We start from the raw sequence: 20,980 nt of genomic DNA on the forward strand, positions 1-20,980 counted from the left end.
TACTGGGAATATTTTTCTAATTTCTAAAATGTTCTGATAATTTTTTTTGTGAATTATATTTTAACATGTTCTATAAATATTCAGCTTAGGCTTACTTGTTCCTATGGAATCTGATTACTGTCATTCTTGTGAACAGGTTGGATTAGCGCTCCTTTCAGATTTTAGGTAATTTCATTTCGCTGTATGCCGAACTTAATATTTGGGACTGTTTATCAAGTTTATGTAGATGCTAGCATCTCTTTGGTTATTCTGGTCGTCCAGCAGTTACTGAATACAAGACTGAGCACTTACTTCAGTATCAGAAAAGTTCAATATAAATATAATCATCAACAGTGCATATTTAGCACATGGCCTCCTTTCCCCTATTTGCACAAAAGTAAGTAAAATCTTGCAGAATGTTGTAGATTCAAAGAAAATGCTTTATCACATTTGTCTGAGAAAGTCATGTGGTGCTGATCTGGAGTAATATATTAATAGCAACTTCTTGCATAGCCATCATGACGCAGATTAGTGCAGAGTGCAGAAAAATATCAATGTAACTTTACAGAAGAGTAATTTAGTGAGGCCTTAAAGGAATTAAAATTATTGACAGTCAGCTGTTATTTAACACATACACAAATACCAAATAATATCTCAACAAACTCTTAGTGAATGTATGGTGCTCTATATGGGAAGCTGTATACTAAAACACACAATCATCTCATCTTTCAGTGTACAATATTCTTCCACATTGCCAGAGTTATCATTTACATTTCTTTCTGCTTGGTACCTTCAGACTTCTGAGCTGTCACTTCTTTTGTATTTCTGTACATATTTTCACACATAATAACAATAATATGTTGGGTTTGTATGAACATTAAGAGAAATGCATATTAATGATGTGATATTATTCAAAACGTATTTTAATAATTTATTATCATTCACAATACTCATACAGCAATAAGACAACATATAGACACTCACAGTTGCTTCAAATTTATACATACAAGGTAATATGTGCAAGACTGGATTTAGTACTATCAACAAACTCTACAACGTGACTTTCATAATAACTACTTATATTCATATGTCAAGACAGCAGTTTGAAGGAGACTATACAAATAAATACTTAACACTAGTTTGTTTAAAATATAACACATGTATCAGAGAAACAATAAGATGATCAAATTTATTTGAAATATTCTATTAACAGTTAAAGTTTTGTGACTTTCTGTATTGGCAATCATCTTTAATAACTGAAGGCAATTTCTCATTAATTTTTAGTCTGAAAATGATTCTTGAATTGCGTAATTCCGATGATTACATTCTTGACAACTAATGTTAGTTGCACTGAAAAGACAGGATAGATTTTAAATTTCTATTTACATGCACTTAATATAGATCTCTTTCTACATCCGGCGATTCACAGTGTCGAATTAAACACAATCACTATTTGCATATTTTATGAGCAATTGATAATACAAGTATATTTCGGATGTTGAGATAATATGCATTTACACCTAAGTACTAATGGTAGATCATATTGTCTAAAGTTCAATTAACATATTGCTCTCACTCTATTAATTGGAACAAAAACCTGTGTTGTTTGTCTTCTTGAGAGTTTGGAGGGTAATTGATAACAATCTCTTGTATCATTTGTAGAAATAACATTATTCATTTATGCAGAGACTTCAGTACAGGATCAGGTGGAATGAAAATATTTCCTTGCAACAAATTGTACAGAAAATACGTAAACAAGAAAACAATAAATATTTTAATGTTCTGGTGACTAACAACACTTTGCGTTGACCTTCTCAGTTAGTATTGTGTTCATTTATCATATCGTACATTCTTAAGGTGGATCATATATAATTCAGCTCTCCAAATGATGTAGTTGTGCTAAGATATTTCAAACAAGTTCAGTACTGTATGATACTATACATTTTGTTGAATTAAGCTTTATAACATTTGAAAGACATTTGCAGAAGAACTTTCAGATGGTTTATGTTCACTGCAACAGCTTTCTACGTCCAGCTTTTGTATGTTGCCCGAATTGAGAGCCAACTGCATATGTGAATTGCATAATTCACACTTCCACTGCTCAGTTAGGAGAATGAGACATATGATGTCTGTAACTGAGCACTTCTTCAACACTGGTTGTTTTAGAAGAAGCGTCAGTGACTAGTCCTCTTAAAACGTTTGGCTTTCAATCATGACATCAGCTGAATTCAATGACAATGTTTGAAAGTGAGGTGTAAGTTCCTACAGCAAATCCCACCACAGCAAACAAGACTATAAAACCAGTTCGCAAAATCAACAGCACAAATTTGAATCGAGTGGTTTCGTTGTTCCAGACGCAGAGGCAATAAATTATGGCTGGGAAAGCAATTCCAATAGCTGACAGGCAGAGTGCACCAAACAGAGATATAAACAGCTCCAAATTTGGAACTGCTACTGCCAGAACGACTGTGAACATAAAAAAGAAAATACTGTAAATTCCATAATATGATCATGGTAAAAACATAGTTATAGATATTTAGGTGAAGGCAAATTAAAAAGATGATGACTTTGACCTACAATTCTTAGGTGTTAAAAAGACTAATTTCTTTCATCTTTGAGAAATCTGCTGACATCCTATGCTGAATTTGAATTTGCAAGTTCATAGTCATTAGTACACCTTTCCTTACATTTCTGAAACATTATGACTTCATCTACTACTATAATTTTATTGTGTATGAAATTTGTAATACTCACATGAAATAGTGACAAGAAAGATACGAACGAGGTATTCAAACAACATCTTATATGGATGTTTCTCTAACTTTTCCATTAAATAACCATTCCATACAATCTCAATATTCACATAGTTCTGGAGACTGTGGCTTACAAAAATTGCAATAGCCAACATTAATTTGACAGATTGTGCAAGTCTGTAACAAAAGGAAAAATGTCACCACACTTTTAGTTGGAATATAATTGAATGTATTCTTAAACTTACATCACATCATCTTCAAGCATCTACTGAAGGTTATCAGATGTCCCTCACATGCATGTATGATGTCATCAATGTTTTTGAACAGACATCATCATAATAAAGGTGGGTTTGAAATTAAAAAACCCAACATGTCACTTGTGGGAAATTGATAATTAATTTCATCTTTAAAAATGAAACAGCCAATTATAGTGCGGTATATTTCAACTAAAACTAAACAGCTAATCAGTATGTATAGTCCTCTATATTCAAAAGTACCCGATTCTTTTGCACCATGTTCGAAACTATTCCAAATGAAAAACTTACATAAGCTTCACCTGAATTGCGTAAATTGGCGCTATTCATCACACACACACACACACACACACACACACACACACACACACACACACCTACACATCAATAATTACTGTGTTTCCACATATGCATTATTCACCAAAATACCTGAGCATCTAACGTTCTGCGTAATGAGTGTAATGTGTCATCAGTTACATTATGGTATAGCTCACAGCATTTCTAACATCAAAAATATGTAAAAACCTAGTTTACATGAAATATAATCTCTCTCTCTCTCTCTTTTTGTAATTTTTACGTGAATGAAGGACAAAATGTATAATATGTTACAAAGACGGATGGGAAGCAAAAACCAAAACAAAAATACTCCAGGTGTAAATTTTATTATAAATTTATTTTTTTGGATTTTCGCAAATACTCTACAACCACAGCTAACCTTGCACGATGGAAGCATATGATCCTTCAACATCATTTTTAAAATTTCATCTATTGCACACAGTAGGTTGTTACAACGAAATAAAATGTGTGAGACATCTCCATCAGATAAACAAGTTTTGACCGCTGCCTCTGCCCGGAACTGAAACAGACTGTGTTTATGGTCAAACGGTATATAATATAAACACATGCGCATCTGCTAAACTCCCACTTTCTGTGACGACCAGCTTTTAACAATGGTACTATCATTCTGCCTGTACGAGGTCGTTCAAAAAATTCCAGAACTTCGTCAAACAAATTTTTGTACGCTTATCTTTTACTTATTGTGCATGGTCTCCTTCGAAATACTCCCCTCCATAACTGATACACCGCTCCCAACGCCGTTTTCACTTCCAGTAGCAGTCTAGGTACGCCTCCTTCTGGATCGCGCGAAGCGCTGTCTGCGAATTTTCCTTTCATCTCGTCTATCGTTGCAAATCTTTGCCCTTCCAATGGGGCAGCACAGTGGTTTCGTTTTGTGAGCAATAGTGAAGCACCAAAAGGATGCGCTATCGTGATGCAAGAGCCATGAATTGTCTCGGCACGTTTCAGGCCTAATTCTTCCCGCATTTTCTCGCAGACGTCGCTACACGTCCCGATAGTACCACAGATTAACAGTCTGTCCCTGTGGCACGAATTCATGATGAACTAACCCTTCAAAGTCAAAGAAAACTGTCATCATGGCTTTGACATGTGACCTGACCTGACGAGATTTTTTGGTCTTTGACAACCTTTCCCAACCTACTGCGAAGATTCAACCTTGGTCTTAACATCATAACCGTAGACCCACGTCTCATCCCTAGTTATGATTCTCTTAAGGAACACGTCGTTCTCATTTGCGCGATTCAAAAGCTCCGATTCAAAAGCTCTTCATAGAGTGAGGTCTTCCTGGTCCTGACTCATGAGCCGTGGGACGAACTTGGCGGCAACACGATGCATTCCGAGATGCTGTCTCAGGATTTCATGACATGATCCAACTGAAATTTACATTCTTCTGCAATCTCTCGGACAGTCTTCGATTGGCACGCGCAGTTTCGTTGATGTTGCTGACACATGCGTCGTCAACAGACGTCGAAAGTTTTCCTGAACAACGGTCATCTTTAATTTCCGTCCGGCTATTTTTAAGTCGTGTTAACCGTAACACTGAGTAAGGCTTACGCAGTCCTCACCGTAGGCTTTCTGCATCATTTGGTGTGTCTCTATTCAAGATTTTCTTGAGCCTCAGGCAAAATTTAATGCTGACTTGCTGCTCCTCTTACTGTGTCCTCTCGAAATTCGCAAACTGTGCTATGTAACGGTCTACTCAATTCAGTACCGATCAATAACTAACAGACAAACAATAAAGAAACTTCCAGCAGTTACACGATAAACAGCCGTGTGCAGCGGCGCCAACCGCATTTCGCTCCAACACACCATTGGCGTGAAATTACGAATATTCCTGGATTTTTAGAACAGACTTCGTATATTCAGTTCTCCTTTGAAATCAAATACATTCTCTCTCCATCTGTTCCCAAAATCAAAAGCATGCTGTTCCTCGCGCGAAATCCAATCCAGAAAGTACGTAAACTGTTTACTCATCTTCCGAAAAACATTTTTTTGGCCGACTGTCAATGGACGGCATATTACACAACTTTCCATTCTGCAATTGAGTTTTTCACTTTATTTTGCACAACCATTGTAAACCTCAAACAATAATCGATTTTCTCGAAGTTCCCCTTCAATAGATATTATTTAACTATCACATGAATTATTGCCCACTACTTTCAAAGCTATTAAAAAAACTAATCACTAAAACGATTCATTCAATTCATTACAGTGGACAAAATCGATATTTGCTGGCGATTTGTCACAGACCTATTCTGAACGTCGTCTTCCTCGTCATAATCCTTTTCTTTATCCTTCCAAATCTCCATTATGCATAAATGCATTGATTTCTTTGGTTTTAATATCCTTGTCATGGCCTGCCTTCATCTTCTTCTCCTTCTATTTACCATATGGTTGGTTATGTCGACCGCTGTTGGTATATTTACAGCCTGTGCTAGAATTTGCTTGCCTGAGGGAGAGATTTCTGCTTATGAACATTAGTAGCACCGAAAATTTCACCACAATTTTGAAGATCTTGTGTTGTCTTACTTGTTTTAGGAGGTTTAATTTTAAACAACACATTGCATAATCCTATCGCTACCCACTATCTTATACTGTGAATTATTAAATCATCTCCTTCAGCATCAACCAGTGAATCACCAACCATCCATACTCTTGTTGTCAGTTCAAAGCTGATGCCACACACAATATCATATGCTTTGTCTGTTCGTCTAGGAAACATGATGCTGCCAACTTACCCCCTATCTCTACTTCAATTTTCTATTGTGGCTTCTTCTTCTTCTTCATCACCATATTCCTCATCATATTCTTCTTATTGTTATTCTCCTCCTCTTCCAATATCTCCATCTTTTGCTTCCTTAAATACATTGATTTGTTTGTTATGATCTTCTTTACCTTCTTCTGAATTCTTTCAGAATAGCTGTCTCAGTCCCTACAGCAGTTGAGAAGTAAGATTAAATACATTTTCCAGTAGAGACTCATCTTCATCTTGCTTTTTTTGCAGTAACCGAATTTTCTGCAGATATTTCGTCGAGATTTTTACTCCTAATTTTTAAGACTAATCTTTCGTCCAATGAAACTGAGAAGGATATCAACAACCAAAATGCTCAATCAATACCTGAACCGATTAAAAGCAAATATCTCAGTTTATACCACAATATAGAACTGCTCACATGCAGCTTATCACGTTAAATTCAAATGGTTCGGGAAAAAAAGAAACATAGCGATGGTCAGCTGTTGCTTCCCGATCCTTTCTGTTCCGTTCCATTCCGATCTGTTTTGTTCATATCCGTTCCGTTCCATTTCGATCTGCTCCTACTGTTCCGTTCTGTTCCGATCCATTCAGTTCCGTCACGTACCGTTTCGTTCCACACTGACCCTTTCAGTGCTGTCCTGCCCTTATTGTTCTGTTCCGGTCCATTACGTTCCATTTCGGTCCATTTTGATCCTCTTGAACATAAGGCTAATTTATGCAAAATTCAGAACGTTCGTATAATTTTGAACGAACAGAATAGTCGTCGTATGTGAAGGATTGTACATCTCATTATGCATTACATGTATATGCCGTACTTTTCGAAATACAAGCGTTCTTCCTCTCTGCTGTGTGATTCAACAAAAAATACCACGTTTTCGAATTAATAACTAGACAATAGTATATTTTGAAACTATTAAAGAAAGCAACGTCATAGTGAATCCTAAAGTGGCAAATTAAATGACTCCTCCGGCATTGGCCTGATAAAACTCTTTAGTGTCCAAAGTTTGCTTGAAAAATTAGATCTGGGTTTCGACGTGCCCAGGCTAATGCATGTGACTACGCTGTCATATAGACACATCAAAAAAAGGTTTTGCATCACCCTGTTTCCCAGAACTTCTGAATATAGACGTTTACTATGGCTATTGTGAAAGGTGGCTACACTGAGTCACAGCGCCAGAGATTGCGCCAAAGAGTATTATTCTGCCGCCTCCACTGGCGCAGTAGTTGTTCAGAGAATGTCGAGGGCAGTAGTAGTTCAGATGTTGTCGTGGGAAGTACTTGTTGAGAGGATGTCGAGAGCAGTACTAGTTGAGAGCATGTCGTGTGCAGCTGTTCGGTTGGTGTAATGTATATATGGAAGATGTTGCAATGATCACAGTGTATGTTTCGTCAATATATATATGGAGGTAACAAAAATGTTTTTATTTCAAATTTCTTTAATAACAATGCCTCTTGGTCACAGGTTCAGTCAACAAAGCATCTGGCTCGAGTTCATGTATTAGACTTGTAATTTTGGTTTCTATGTGCAATTATAGTATTGACGAAGAACCGTGCCAGATACGTGTACGTTGAATCACACTCCCACACACAGAACAGTTACACTTGTGCTTTGTTGTTTCGTAGCTTTTATAGTTGCAGGGGACTTAATTAATCAATTGTGTTAACGGAAATTTCCTTTCATTCTTTATTGTCATTTTATGCAGTCAGATTGCGTACTAATACTACTCAGGGCCAACCGGTTACGAGACTTCGTAACCGGACACACAGCTACTAAAATTATTTTTATTGTATTATAATTAAGCCCCCATGCAATTGTATCACAGACAAAGTCCCTTTGACTGTTCAGAGATGTCACTAAACCCGCCCAAAAATGTAAACAACCAAGCATAAGCAGTTCCTATTAGACGAAGGGGGTCCGACAGCCGATCAGTTCCAGTCATTCCACTAGGAAAGAGGTACACGGCTCGTGTTGTCTGTCTGCCTACACGGTCAATACCGCGGTTCAATCGCGTCCGCATTGACACTTGTGCCAGGAAGGGCTCTCAACAAGGGAAGTGTCCAGGCATCTCGGAGTGAACCAAAACGACGTTGTTCGGACATGGAGGGCATGCAGAGTGACATGATGACATGTCTCGCTCAGGCCGCCCAAGGGCTACTACTGCAGTGGATGACCGCTACCTACGCATTATGGCTCGGAGGAACACTGACAGCAACGCAACAATGCTGAATAATGCTTTTCGTGCAGCCACAGGGCGTCATGTTACGACCCAAACTGTGCGCAGTAGACCCGCATGATGCGCAACTTCACTCCCGACGTCCGTGGCGAGGTCCATCCTTGCAACCACGACACCATGCAGCGCCGTACAGATGGGCCCAACAACATGCTGAACTGATCGCTCGGGATTGGCATCACATTCATATGCCTTCAACCAGACAATCGTCAGAGACGTGTTTGGAGGCAACCCGGTCAGACTGAAGGCCTTAGACACACTGCCAAGCGAGTGCAGCAAGGTGGAGGTTCCCTGCTGTTTTGGGGTGGCATTATGTGGAGCCGATGTCCGCCGCTGGTGGTCATGGAAGGCGCCGTAAAGGCTGTACGATACGTGAATGCCATCCTCAGACTGATAGTGCAACCATATCGGCAGCATATTGGCGAGGCATTCATCTTCATGGACGACAGTTCGCGCCACCATCGTGCACATCTGGTGAATGACTTCCTTCAGGATAACGACATTGCTCGACTAGAGTGGCCAGCATGTTCTCCAGACATGAACCCTATTGAACATGCCTAGGATAGCTGAAAAAGGGATGTCTATGGGCCACGTGACCCACCAACTACTCTGAGGGATCTACACCGAATCGCCGTTGAGAAGTGGGATAATCTGGACCAACAGTGCCTTGATGAACTTGTAGATAGTATGTCACGACGAAAACAGGCAAGCATCAATGCAATGGGACGTGCAATTGGGTATTTGGGGTACCGGTGTGTAGAGAAATCTGGATCACCACCTCTGAAGGTCTGGTTTTATGGTGGCACAACACGCAATGTGTAGTTTTCATGAGCAATAAAAAGGACGGAAAATTATGTTTACGTTAGCCTCTATTCCAATTTTCTGTACAGGTTCCGAAACTCTCTGAACCGAGGTGATGCAAAACTTATTTTGATGTGTGTATTTGTAAGATAAATGCTGTCTAGATAAATTGATAAATTTGGGGTGTGCTGTCAGTCACCCATTGACGATACCAGGTGGTTATAACTACAGTGCAGCAACTCACAGAAGTCTGATGTGGGGTGTAAGTATCGTCTAGCGGCGAAACTTGGTAGACGTTATGACTGGTTAATGTGGAACCGATTTACGCTGGAAAAATTAGTGCCATTTTTGGTCAACAGGTGCAGATTTGCCCCTGTGAATGCAAGGAAGATGTACAGAATTGTTTCCATATATAATGGATTAGAAACGGGGCGTGGGCAGATAGCGTCAAAGATGGGAGAAAGGCATATTGTTAATTTTTTTTATTAACCACCGCTTGCAGAATTTGTTCAGTATGAGCACCGGAGACTTGACGAGAGTCTTTCTAGCACCAGATTTGCAGCTTTGCACCTGATGGCCGTAATTGGAACTAATTTCTTTCTGGCGTAACTTGGTTCCGTATTAAGGCATTAGCAAATCTACCAAGTTTGGCTGTTGTACGATAATTAAAGCGCACACGGAATGTCTCTGAGTAGCTGCACTTAGTTACAATCACCTGTACACACATTTCAAGCAGTTCACAATTGCACATGACAGTGCGAGTCATTTCCACATTACACAGATCTCGAAGCCATATGACTTATTCAAATCTACTTGCAATAGGAAACTGTAATAATCGTTTCTACGACTTAGAAGACGATTATGTGAGAATGATATTTTATTTTTCCTATAAGCGAAGATTTAAAAAAATCGATAAATGCAAATCTGCTGCATGCCATAGTTCCAAATTCATTTTCGAGGGATGTTTCACTTTGGCATACTGGTACAGTATTCCGTAATATCGCCGCAGCGAAATTTATTGTCGCAAGGACTCGGTAATACGATAATGCGCAATACATCAAACGGAAACAAAGTAAATAAACAGATAAAAGTGATTCTCCGTTTTTATCGTGCAACATAAAGACATAGCGACTAGTGACCTATAGCACAAGTTACAAACTTGTGAAACGTCCTCGCATTTATCTCTTCAAAGTCTTAACCCACGTTCATTCCACATGGCGAAACCAAAATTTTAAGTTTTGTATGAAAAGCTGGCTAGTAAATTTGCTCTTAGCATTTTTAGGCTGTGGCTGTTTATAATAAGTAATAATGTAGGCTCCACTGATTTGTGTGCAATACGTTACATTTATTTGCGGTCAGGGTGGAATTAATGTCAGTGTTTGCATTTCGCTAGAGACCTCTGGCATTGCTCCCTTCCTATAGATAACAGTATCAGAACATCCAGAAAACGTTTTCTATTCATATCTTTATTTGCAGGCATAAACGCGAGATGCACTGAGGCGGCGAAAGTCGTGACATGCCTCCTAACATCATGTCGGACTTCCTTTTTCCCGGCGTAATGAGCAACTCTAGGCGGCATGGACTCAACAAGTCGTTAGAAGTTCCCCGCAGAAATGTTGAGCTATGGTGACTATATAGCCGTCCATAACTGCGAAAGTGTTGCCGCTGCAGGATTTTGAGCACGAATTGAACTCTCTATTATGTCCCATAAAACATCTATGGGGATTCATGTCGGGCGATCTGGGTGGCCAAATCATTCTTCTGAATATTCCAGAATGTTCTCCAAACCAATCTGGAACAACTGTGGCCCGGTGACATGACGTTGTCGTTTTGGGACGTCTCCAAGCAATCGAACGGCTCTAATGGCCTCCAAGTAATCGAACATAATCTTTTCCAATCAAAGATCGGTTCAGTTGGACCAGGGCCCCAGTCCATTCCACGAACACAGAGCCCACACCATTATGGAGCCACCACCAACTTCCACACTGCCTTGTTGGCAATGGATCCACGCCTTCGTTAGCTCTTACCAATTGAAGTCGGGACTCATCCGACCAGGCCACTGTTTTTTTAGTCATCTAGGGTTCAACCGATATCGTCTTGAGCCCAGAAGAGGCGCTACAAGCGATGTCGTACTGTTAACAAAGGCACTCGCGTCGGTCATCTGCTGCCACATCCCATTAAAGCCACAATTCGCCGCAATGTCCTAACCAATACGTTCGTCGTACGTCCCACACTGATTTCTGCTTTTATATCAAGCAGTGTTGCTCGACTGTTGGCACTGACAACTCTACGCAAACGCCGCTGCTCTCGGTCGTTAAGTGAAGGCCATCGGTCACTGCAGGTGCGTGGTGAGAGGCAACGCTTGAAATTTGGTATTCTCGTTACACTCTTGACACTGTGGGTCTCGGAATATTGAATTCCCTATCGATTTCCGAAACGGAATGTCTCCAACTACATTTCCTCGTTCAGAGTCTGTTAATTCCCGTCATGCGGACGTAGTTACGTCGGAAATCTTTTACATGAATCACCTGAGTACAAATGATAGCTATGGCAATTTACTACCCTTTTATATCCTGTGTACGCTATTCTACCGCTATCTGCGTGTGTGCAAATCGCTATCGTGTGACTCTTGTTACGTCAGTGTATTTCTCTTAGGTAACCGATTTCAGCTGTGGTACTCCTTCTTAATATCACAGACAGAGGCATTAGTTCGTGTACTGTAGTGTCATTCGTTGGTAACCACTTTTGTAAAAAGTGATTACATCTTACGTATACACAAGAAGTATCATAATTAACAGCGAAAACTAACACGAATGATAGTATACGACAGTAAGAGCAAAGAACTTTTCCAGGAATGTGGGTCTGTAAACATGCTGTTTGTGAGACGACTGCGAATGCATGGTTAAGAGCCAATACCGACTTCAGTATGAAGAATTAGTTCAAATGTAAGTGACGTGTAGACTTTTAGATCAAGTGCTCATCGGGCTGGTCTAAAATATTTCACCCACAGTTTAGCTTAAGGGGATATGGAATGTCCTATATCGACAGCTTTGCATTTTGTTACTCGTGTCCCCTGTATTTTCCCTTTCTTTTGAAACGAGTGTAGCAATATATATGAAAGTGTTACAGGACATTACACATTATGTTCTTGGTGTAATGAACGGAAATCATTGTAGCTCAGCCTGTGGTTTAGGAAACAATTTTTTAATTGTGTGGGTGTAATTTTCTACAACTTTTCGTGCTTTTTAAAAAATAATCTTAATTGTAATTACCTTTGCGGTATATTTTATTTCAGTAGACCCGGTACATTTATGCAGGTCCCTGAAAATTTCAGTACTCTATTCCAAGTGTTTCCTTAGATTTAGGGAATAATGCAACTGACGATGTAAATTTACAGAAACAGCTTCTGAAATTAGAAAGTTACCTAATATATGTTTTACTTTTTTTATTTTTACTCACTGAGAGGCACTCTGAACCATGCTGCGTTTTACACGGATCTTATACTTTTCTTCCTTCTGGACTCCTTAGTAGCCAATTATGCTGCATACGGTGCTTTATCGATGCGAACTCTGTCCATCCCTTTAAGTTCTCTGATGCAGTTAACTCCGGAATTTAATTCCCATAGCGGTAGCACATCCACCCTACTAATGTTACCATCATTAAAAGCAATAACAATATCAAGACCCCACCATTTTAATGTCTCTCTCCCAACAAAAACAGGTTTTGGTATGAGATTCCAAATGAGATTGTTGAAAGACCCATTTGAATTATGGGCCTGTCAATGTATACGCTTCACCAAGTCAGGACGTGTCAAGTCCCTGTAAATGGAATGGTTTTTATGACTTTTATGACCACTGCTGGAATGGAATGTTTCTGGCTGCATAATGTGTTTGAGTATTGGGCACTGTGTTACTTGCACCATGAATTTGTCCAGGAGGCACAAGTTGATGTATTGGTTTGTCGTTTGTTGAAAGTTTGCGGAAGAATGCAACCCACATTACCCCCCGCTGAACAAATCATCAGTTTTACTCCTAATGGACACCCCATAGTATTATAGTAATTCACCAACAATTATCTCTGCCAGCCTTCCTCTTATGGTTTTACAACCAGAAGCTATCTTGTTTCTCAGACTTAGTTTCATTCTTGTTCTGTGACACTCTTATCGCCATAAGGCCGAGATGCTACTATACTTTTATATGCTTTTGAGTTCCCATCTCCTAATAACTTAGAATAACAAACACCTGTCTCATCCACCGATCAACTGAAAATTTCAATAGCTGCAGAGGCCTGCATTCCATTACCCGTTGGTTCATAGTTTCCATTACAGGTAAGTTTTGCCTGGTTCACTGACTTACGTTTATAACAGTGCGTTCTCAGAATCTGCAAGTCGATTACCTGTTCACACTGGTCCCCATAACAGCACAATTATTAGAAATTCTACGTGCTACATGGGCTTATGGTATGAAAAGCTTCTGTATAGTTTTCAACAGTGCTACCAATAGCATGAACATAATTTCGTCTTCGTAATACTGCTAACCACAGCCTTCTATATAAAAAGTTACCAGCTTCATTTGATCTTGAAGTGATGCGTGTAAAATTTTTCAACATTTGAAACAGGAGCAGATGATATTTTTTTAAAATAAAATACATTCTATTCGAGTTTTTAAGCGATTTATATATCATTTTAAAAGAGAAAATTCCAAATTTTGTAACTGGATAAAAATCCGAAAAACCAAGGAAAAATTTACGTTCCAGCTCACCTTATCTAGAAAAACAATGCTTCTTATTGAATAAAGATTTATACCAGGCGTAGAAGTATGAAACCGGAATTTCGCTATAGCCGTCAGTGTAGCGCCCGTGACACCGCTTCTGCAGCGCCGTCTGCTTTCTGTAGCGGCTGACGACGAATTTCTACACACACTAACTCAAGGTCCATTCATCGGTATCTGTTTCAAGCCCTTAAACACGTCAAATTTTGTGCCTACGAACTACAATTTGCGAACAACAATGGTTTTTTGTTATCATTTGAAGAAAACTGCTGCAGGATCGCATCGAATGCTTGTCGAAGCTTTCGGCGAACATGCTCTTGGGAAAACACAGTGTTTCGGGAGGTTCAAAAAATTCAAAAGTGGTGATTTTGGCGTGAGAAACGACGAGTGCGGGGAACCACAGAAAAAGTTCGAAGACAACGAATTGCAGGCCTTATTGGATGAAGCTGATTGTCAAATCAACAGGAACTCGCGGAACAATTGAATGTTACACACAAATCCGTTTCTCTTTGGTTGAAAGCTATGGCAAAGGTGCAGAAAGTGGGAAAATGGGTTCCGCATGAACTGAATGAAAGACTGCAAGCAAATCGAAAGACCACTTGTGAAATGCTGCTCTCCAGGTATAAAAGAAGGTCGTTTCTTCATCGAATAGTGACAGACGATGAAAAATTGACATATTTTGAGAATCCTAAGCGTCGTAAAACTTGGGCGAATCCAGGCAAACCATCGACATCCACTGCAAGACCAAATTGCTTTGGAAAGAAGACAATGTTCTGTGATCGGTAGGATCAGAAGGATGTTATCTAACATGAGCTTCTAAAAACTGGTGAAACCGGTAACACTGATCGCTACCATTAGCAAATGATCGATTTAAATCGAGCATAACGTGAAAAAAGGCCAGAGTATTGGCAAGGGCAACACAAAGTTATATTGCTCCATGATTACGCCCCATCACACAGCAAAACGGGTCAGGGAAACGATCGAAGCGTTCAGTCTGTTTCAAACAACAGACGTGTAATTATTGCAAACAAACTCCGGTTTCATACACTACTGGCCATTAAAATTGCTACACTACGAAGATGACGTGCTACAGACACGAAATCTAACCGACAGGAAGAAGATGCTGTGATATGCAAATTATTAGCTTATCAGAGCATTCACACAACGTTGGCGCCGGTGGCGACATCTACAACATGCTGACATTAGGAAAGTTTCCAACCGATTTCTCATACACGAACAGCAGTTGACCAGTGTTGCCTGGTGAAACATTGTTGTGATGCCTCGTGTAAGAAGGAGAAATGCGTACCATCACGTTTCCGACTTTGATAAAGGTCAGATTGTAGCCTATCGCGATTGCGGTTTATCGTATCGCGACGTTGCTGCTCGCGTTGGTCTAGATCCAATGACTGTTAGCAGAATATGGAATCGGTGGTTCAGGACGGTAATGCGGAACGCCGTACTGGATTCCAACGGCCTCGTATCACTAGCAGTCGAGATGGCAGGCATCTTATCCGCATGGCTGTAACGGATCGTGCAGCCACGTCTCGATTCCTGAGTCAACAGATGGGGACGTTTGCAAGACAACAACCATCTGCACGAACAGTTCGACGACGTTTGCAGCTGCATGGACTATCAGCTCGGAGACCATGGCTGCGTTTACCCTTGATGCTGCATCACAGACAGGAGCGCCTGCGATGGTGTACTCAACGACGAACCTGGGTGCACGAATGGCAAAACGTCATTTTTTTGGATGAATCCAGGTTCTGTTTACAGCATCGTGATGGTCGCATCCGTGTTTGGCGACATCGCGGTGAACGCACATTGGAAGCGTGTATTCGTCATCGCCATACTGGCGTATCACCCGGCGTGATGGTATGGGGTGCCATTGGTTACACGTCTCGGTCACCTCTTGTTCGCATTGATGGCACTTTGAACAGTGGACGTTACATTTCAGATGTGTTACGACCCGTGGCTCTACCGTCCATTTGATCCCTGCGAAACACTACATTTCAGCAGGATAATGCACGACCGCATGTTGCAGGTCCTGTACGGGCCTTTCTGGATACAGAAATGTTCAACTGCTGCCCTGGCCAGCACATTCTCCAGATCTCTCACCAATTGAAAACGTCTGGTCAATGGTGGCCGAGCAACTGGCTCGTCACAATACGCCAGTCAATACTCTTGATGAACTGTGGTATCGTGTTGAAGCTGCATGGGCAGCTGTACCTGTAAACGCCATCCAAGCTCTGTTTGACTCAATGCCCAGGCGCATCAAGGCCGTTATTACGGCCAGAGGTGGTTGTTCCGGGTACTGATGTCTCGGGATCTATGGATCCAAATTGCGTGAAAATGCAATCACATGTCACGTCTAGTATAATATATTTGTCTAATGAATACCCGTTTATCATCTGCATTTCTTCTTGGTATAGCAATTTTAATGGCCAGTAGTGTACTGCTACACCTGACTGATATGCCAGAAGTGAATTGTTTTATAAGGTACTCTCGAAACTTTTTTTTTCAGCTAAAGACATCGACACCACTCGTATCGTACATGAAAGATTGTATAAGGTATGAGCTGATAGTTTCAAACAGAAGCCTGCAGACAGGCGCAGCGCTAAAATGCTTGATGTTTCTATAAATCATTTTGGAAAGTATTGGAAATTTCGTTTGGTCAGCTCATACTTCTCGACATTGCATTTAACTTGGCTTGGCGAAACTTGATAGCCCTCAACAGATATCGGCAAGTACGAACTCACTAATAAAACTTTTTGTATGTTGGAACAAGCCACTTTTCCTGGTTCGTCTGTCTTGCATTTTTGTCATATTGGCGATATATGGCATGTTTGGGGCTTGTGAAAGTATTGACTCACTGCGTATGCAGTTTCCCCACAAAATTCAATTCAGTGTCATTTTCATTTTATTAAGGCAGATGCATCTGACAAAATTTGGATATCTAAAGAAGATTTCTCACATATAATTGTAATAGCCACTGTTTACAATACCGTGTATTCTAAAAAGTGTTAAAAATAATGATGTTGAATAGGAATATGTGTTAAATTCACAGGTTTCCATTGTGTGACAGAAAAACATACGAAAACGATTTGTGCTATAATTTAAAGTTAACTGCAGTTTTAGTGTATTGGCGAAAATGTGGTTTATTCGAATGTAGTATTTTTTTATATCTAGATAATTTTTTGTATTTGCACGTGTGAAAAAAATTAAGAACATTATATGTGTGAAAATGTGTGAAAATACATTAAATGTAAAAAGTATTGTACTATTTAAACTCCGAATATTCCTTGTCATTGCTAGAGTGTATGTACCGTACACATTCAAGTAAGTGTGTAACTAACTTCCTTTGGAACGTAATCTCTTTGAAAAATATACTTGATTTCTTGAGTTTTTTTATCTGCATATTTTCCTTGCCATTCCCCCTGTAATATATTACGAAGACAGAGATGAAATTTACTGATGAGGCAGTACAGAATTTGACATAAACAGAGAGAGAGAGAGGAAATTTAGTGATGATCAGGCTGTACAGTATGTGACATAACCAAAAGTGGACTATAATCACATACACATACACACACACACACACACACACACACACACACACATACAGAGAGAGAGAGAGAGAGAGAGAGAGACCAAATTTACTGACAAGTCAGTACAGAAATAAAACATTATGCAATGTGTGTGTGTGTGTGTGTGTGTGTGTGTGTGTGTGTGTGTGTTTGATGAATGACTGATGGTGCGCTGAAGCATGGGCCACCCCACACCGATTTGTGTTCTCAGGCTAGCAGGTATCATCAAAGGGCTCAGAGTGAAGGAATACATGCAAACCAAATACAGTCATAGTCATTATTTCTCGTTTCGTTTAACAGACCGAAAATACATCGCAAAAACCAACCCCGGTCTTTAATCTAGCCAGGCAACAAAGGCCTGAAAACTTCTCAGCTAAGTACCCTCAAAACAATCTGAAAGAATTCTTGTAATCTTCATTACGCTTGCTGATATCTCAGGTTTCTCCAGCTAAAATATTCTTGCCTATGACTGTATGATGCAATAAGGAAGTACTTCAGTGAAACTATTGAAGCGCCAGTTCCGATATAAAGTCTACGTTGCCATCGTGCAACAGATAGGCATGTGGGTGGTACTTTGCAGCAAGCAACATGGCCAAGTGCCTGAGTGTCGTAGTCGACAAGAGTCTAGTTTGGCACCATCGTGTCACATATATGACAGTCAAGGTAATGGCCCGGTTGCTCCAACTGTACCAACTGCCAAACTCGACGTCAGCTGTGCCATAGAACTTGGAAGATGTCCATGGTAAGGCACTGCTGGGACCCATTCCCGCGTATGGAACAATAGTATGGGGCAGCGTGGTCGATATTCACATAGACGGTTTACGGTAGGTGTAAATTCGATCTCTTGAGTTCGCGTTGGATTTATCTCAGCGTTTTCCAACAACGGAACTCAACCCGGTAGCCGGAATACGTCACTTCAGGGAAAGGTTCAGATGTTTGACTGGTGGTTTGTACGACAAATCTACGAGTGTGATGTCACAGAACCGTCAGATCCACAACCTGCGTACAGTCGTACAGCACCATGACACCAGAACTCCTGATGGGTCAAGTTTTTTCCTTCCAGCATACTAATAATAGTTTCCTTGCGTGCTTTTAAGATCGTTACCAGAGAAGACAAATAACAGGGAGTTATCCAAAAGTGTTAACCAACAGCCCATAGGGCACAGTCTTCACAGATCAATGGAAGCCAAAGATCCCTCTGAGGAGATCAGGCACCCTGGATTTGGACGGCATGTCGCTTGGTGTTTACTCGACAAGGTTACGTCGCGGGAAAATAATGAATATACGAATTTTTTCCCCAACTAGTAGCTTGGTGCAATTTGTACTTCCAGTCGGATGTTTTCTTCGTTAGAGTTACATTGATCAGCCATACCATTACGACCAAGCCCACCATGAGAAAAGTGCCGCCTACATCTACAGCTACATATATACACCGCTTGCCAACAAGCGGTGTGTGGCTGAGGGTACAATTCGCGCCAATGTCATATTTCCCCCTCTCTGTTCCACTCGCGGATCTTAATATAGACTGACCATCTACCTAATAGCCGGTGTGTCCACCTTTAGCACGGACAACAGCGGCGACGCGTTGTGGCATGGAAGCAAGAAGCCTTAGTAGGTCGCTGGACGGAGTTGAACCACATCTGAACACAAGATTCCGTGAAGGGGGGCGATGAGCTCTGACGCTACATTCAGTCACATCCCTGATGTGTTCGATCGGGTTCAGATATGGTGAACTGGAGGGTCAGCACACAACTGGAACTCCCCACTGTGTTCCTCTGGCCACTCCATCAAATACTTGACCTTTTGACATGGCGCGTTATCTTGTTGAAAAATGCCAGTGCTGTCGGAAAACATGGCTATCTTGAAGGGGTGTACGTGGTCTGCAACTATTGTACGATACTCCTTGGCCGTCATGGTGCCTTGCACAAGCTCCACTGGACCCATGGATGCCCACGTGAAAGTTTCCCAGAGCATAATGGAGCCGCCGCCAGCTTGTCTCCGTCCCGCAGTACAGGTGTTAAGAAGCTGTTCTCCTCGAAGACGAAGGATTCGTGCCCTCCCATCGGCATGACGAAGAAGGTATCGGGATTCAGCAGACCATGCAACGCTCTGCCACTGCGCCAACGTCCAGTGTCGATGGTTAAGTGTCCAATTCAATCGCAGATGCCGATGTCGTGGTGTTGATGCGGGGGTTGTCGGCTGCGGAGGCCCATCGTTAGGAGTGTTCGGCGCATAGTGTGTTCAGACACACTTGTACTCCGCCCAGCATTAAAGTCTGGTGTTATTTACGGCACAGTATGCCGCCTGCCCTGTTTTACCAGTCTCACAGCCTATGACGTCCGACATTTGTAATCAGGGGTGGCCGCCCAATCCCACGGCGTCTGGACGTAGTTTTACCTTGGTTTCGCTAAGTGCTGAAGACACTACAACACTCCTCGAGCACCCAACAAGTTGTGCAGTTTCCGAAATGCTGGTGCCGAGCCTCTGGGCTGCCCTCGGCCAAACTCAGTTGGATCACACGCCTTCCCCATTCTACATACAGACAGCAAGCTCACCGATACTACATGTGTGTCTCACTAGCACTCGTTCCTCGCTAGGTGATGCTGCTGTCGCCTGGATTGTTTTGTGTCGATAGTAGGTCGACGTTATAATGTTCTGACTGATCGGTGTATGTCCAGTCCAGTTTCTTTTCCTTCTCTCTATTACATTCGGTAGTCTTCTTAGCTGTCCTACTCTTCACAGTACCTCCTCATTTTTCACTCTGTCAGTCCAAGTTATTCTTTCCATCCTCCGCCATGGCCACATCCCTTAAGTCTCCAGCCTTTCTCCAGCTTTCTTCCTCAGTGTCCACATTTCAGCCCCATACAGGAGGACACTACATACAAAACTTTAATAGTCTTTTTCACATATCTTTGACCACATTGCTGCAGAAAATTCTCCTTCTCTTACAAAATGCCTCTTTCGCCGTTGCTATCTGGTTTAAATTTCTGTGTTGCTCTTCCAATCGGTTTCAATCCTTCTTCCTAGGAACTTGAAACCTTTGCACACGTTCTAAGACTTCTCATTATCTTTCCCTTTTATTTCCTCTTAGTATCATAACTTTTGTTTTCTTTGTACTGATTTTCGTTCCAGAAATCTTTCCTTTAGCTTCGGTTGTATGTAGTATACGCCGTAATTCTTTTTCGTCCGTTGCTAGAATGACCATGTCGTCTGGAAACCTCAAACAATGTAGTCTTCTTTCTGAAACTGTTACCTCCTTGTCCTCTAGTGGACAATGGTCAATCGTATTTTCTAGGTACATATTGAAAGTTCAAAAGACATACAGCAGTCTTGTCTTACTTCTTTTCCTAGTCTTATGCAGTTGGTCCTTTCTCCTCTCACTTTCACTGAAGCTTTATGACTTAAATACAAAGAGTTTCTAAGTTGTTAACTTTTCCTGTCCATTCTCTTTCCCGCATTGTAAGAGCGAAATTATCCCAAATCTAATCCCTTTCCAA

At 40.9% G+C, this 20,980-nt stretch overlaps 1 protein-coding gene across 1 annotated transcript in view; it reads right to left on the bottom strand.

The window, feature by feature from the left end:
• Positions 1-1,286: 1,286 nt before the first annotated feature.
• LOC126188067 (proton-coupled amino acid transporter-like protein CG1139) overlaps positions 1,287-20,980 on the bottom strand; it is a 129,348-nt gene continuing 109,654 nt past the window's right edge. Inside the window, exons 9-10 of the mRNA XM_049929512.1 lie at positions 2,734-2,909; positions 1,287-2,445 (exon numbers count right to left, since the gene is read on the bottom strand). Of these exons, the coding sequence (XP_049785469.1) occupies positions 2,198-2,445; positions 2,734-2,909 (424 nt within the window). The 3' untranslated portion in view covers positions 1,287-2,197. The remainder of the gene's footprint in view (positions 2,446-2,733; positions 2,910-20,980) is intronic.

The sequence above is a fragment of the Schistocerca cancellata genome, chromosome 5 (genome assembly GCF_023864275.1).
Source record: "Schistocerca cancellata isolate TAMUIC-IGC-003103 chromosome 5, iqSchCanc2.1, whole genome shotgun sequence".
Lineage (NCBI taxonomy): Eukaryota > Metazoa > Arthropoda > Insecta > Orthoptera > Acrididae > Schistocerca > Schistocerca cancellata.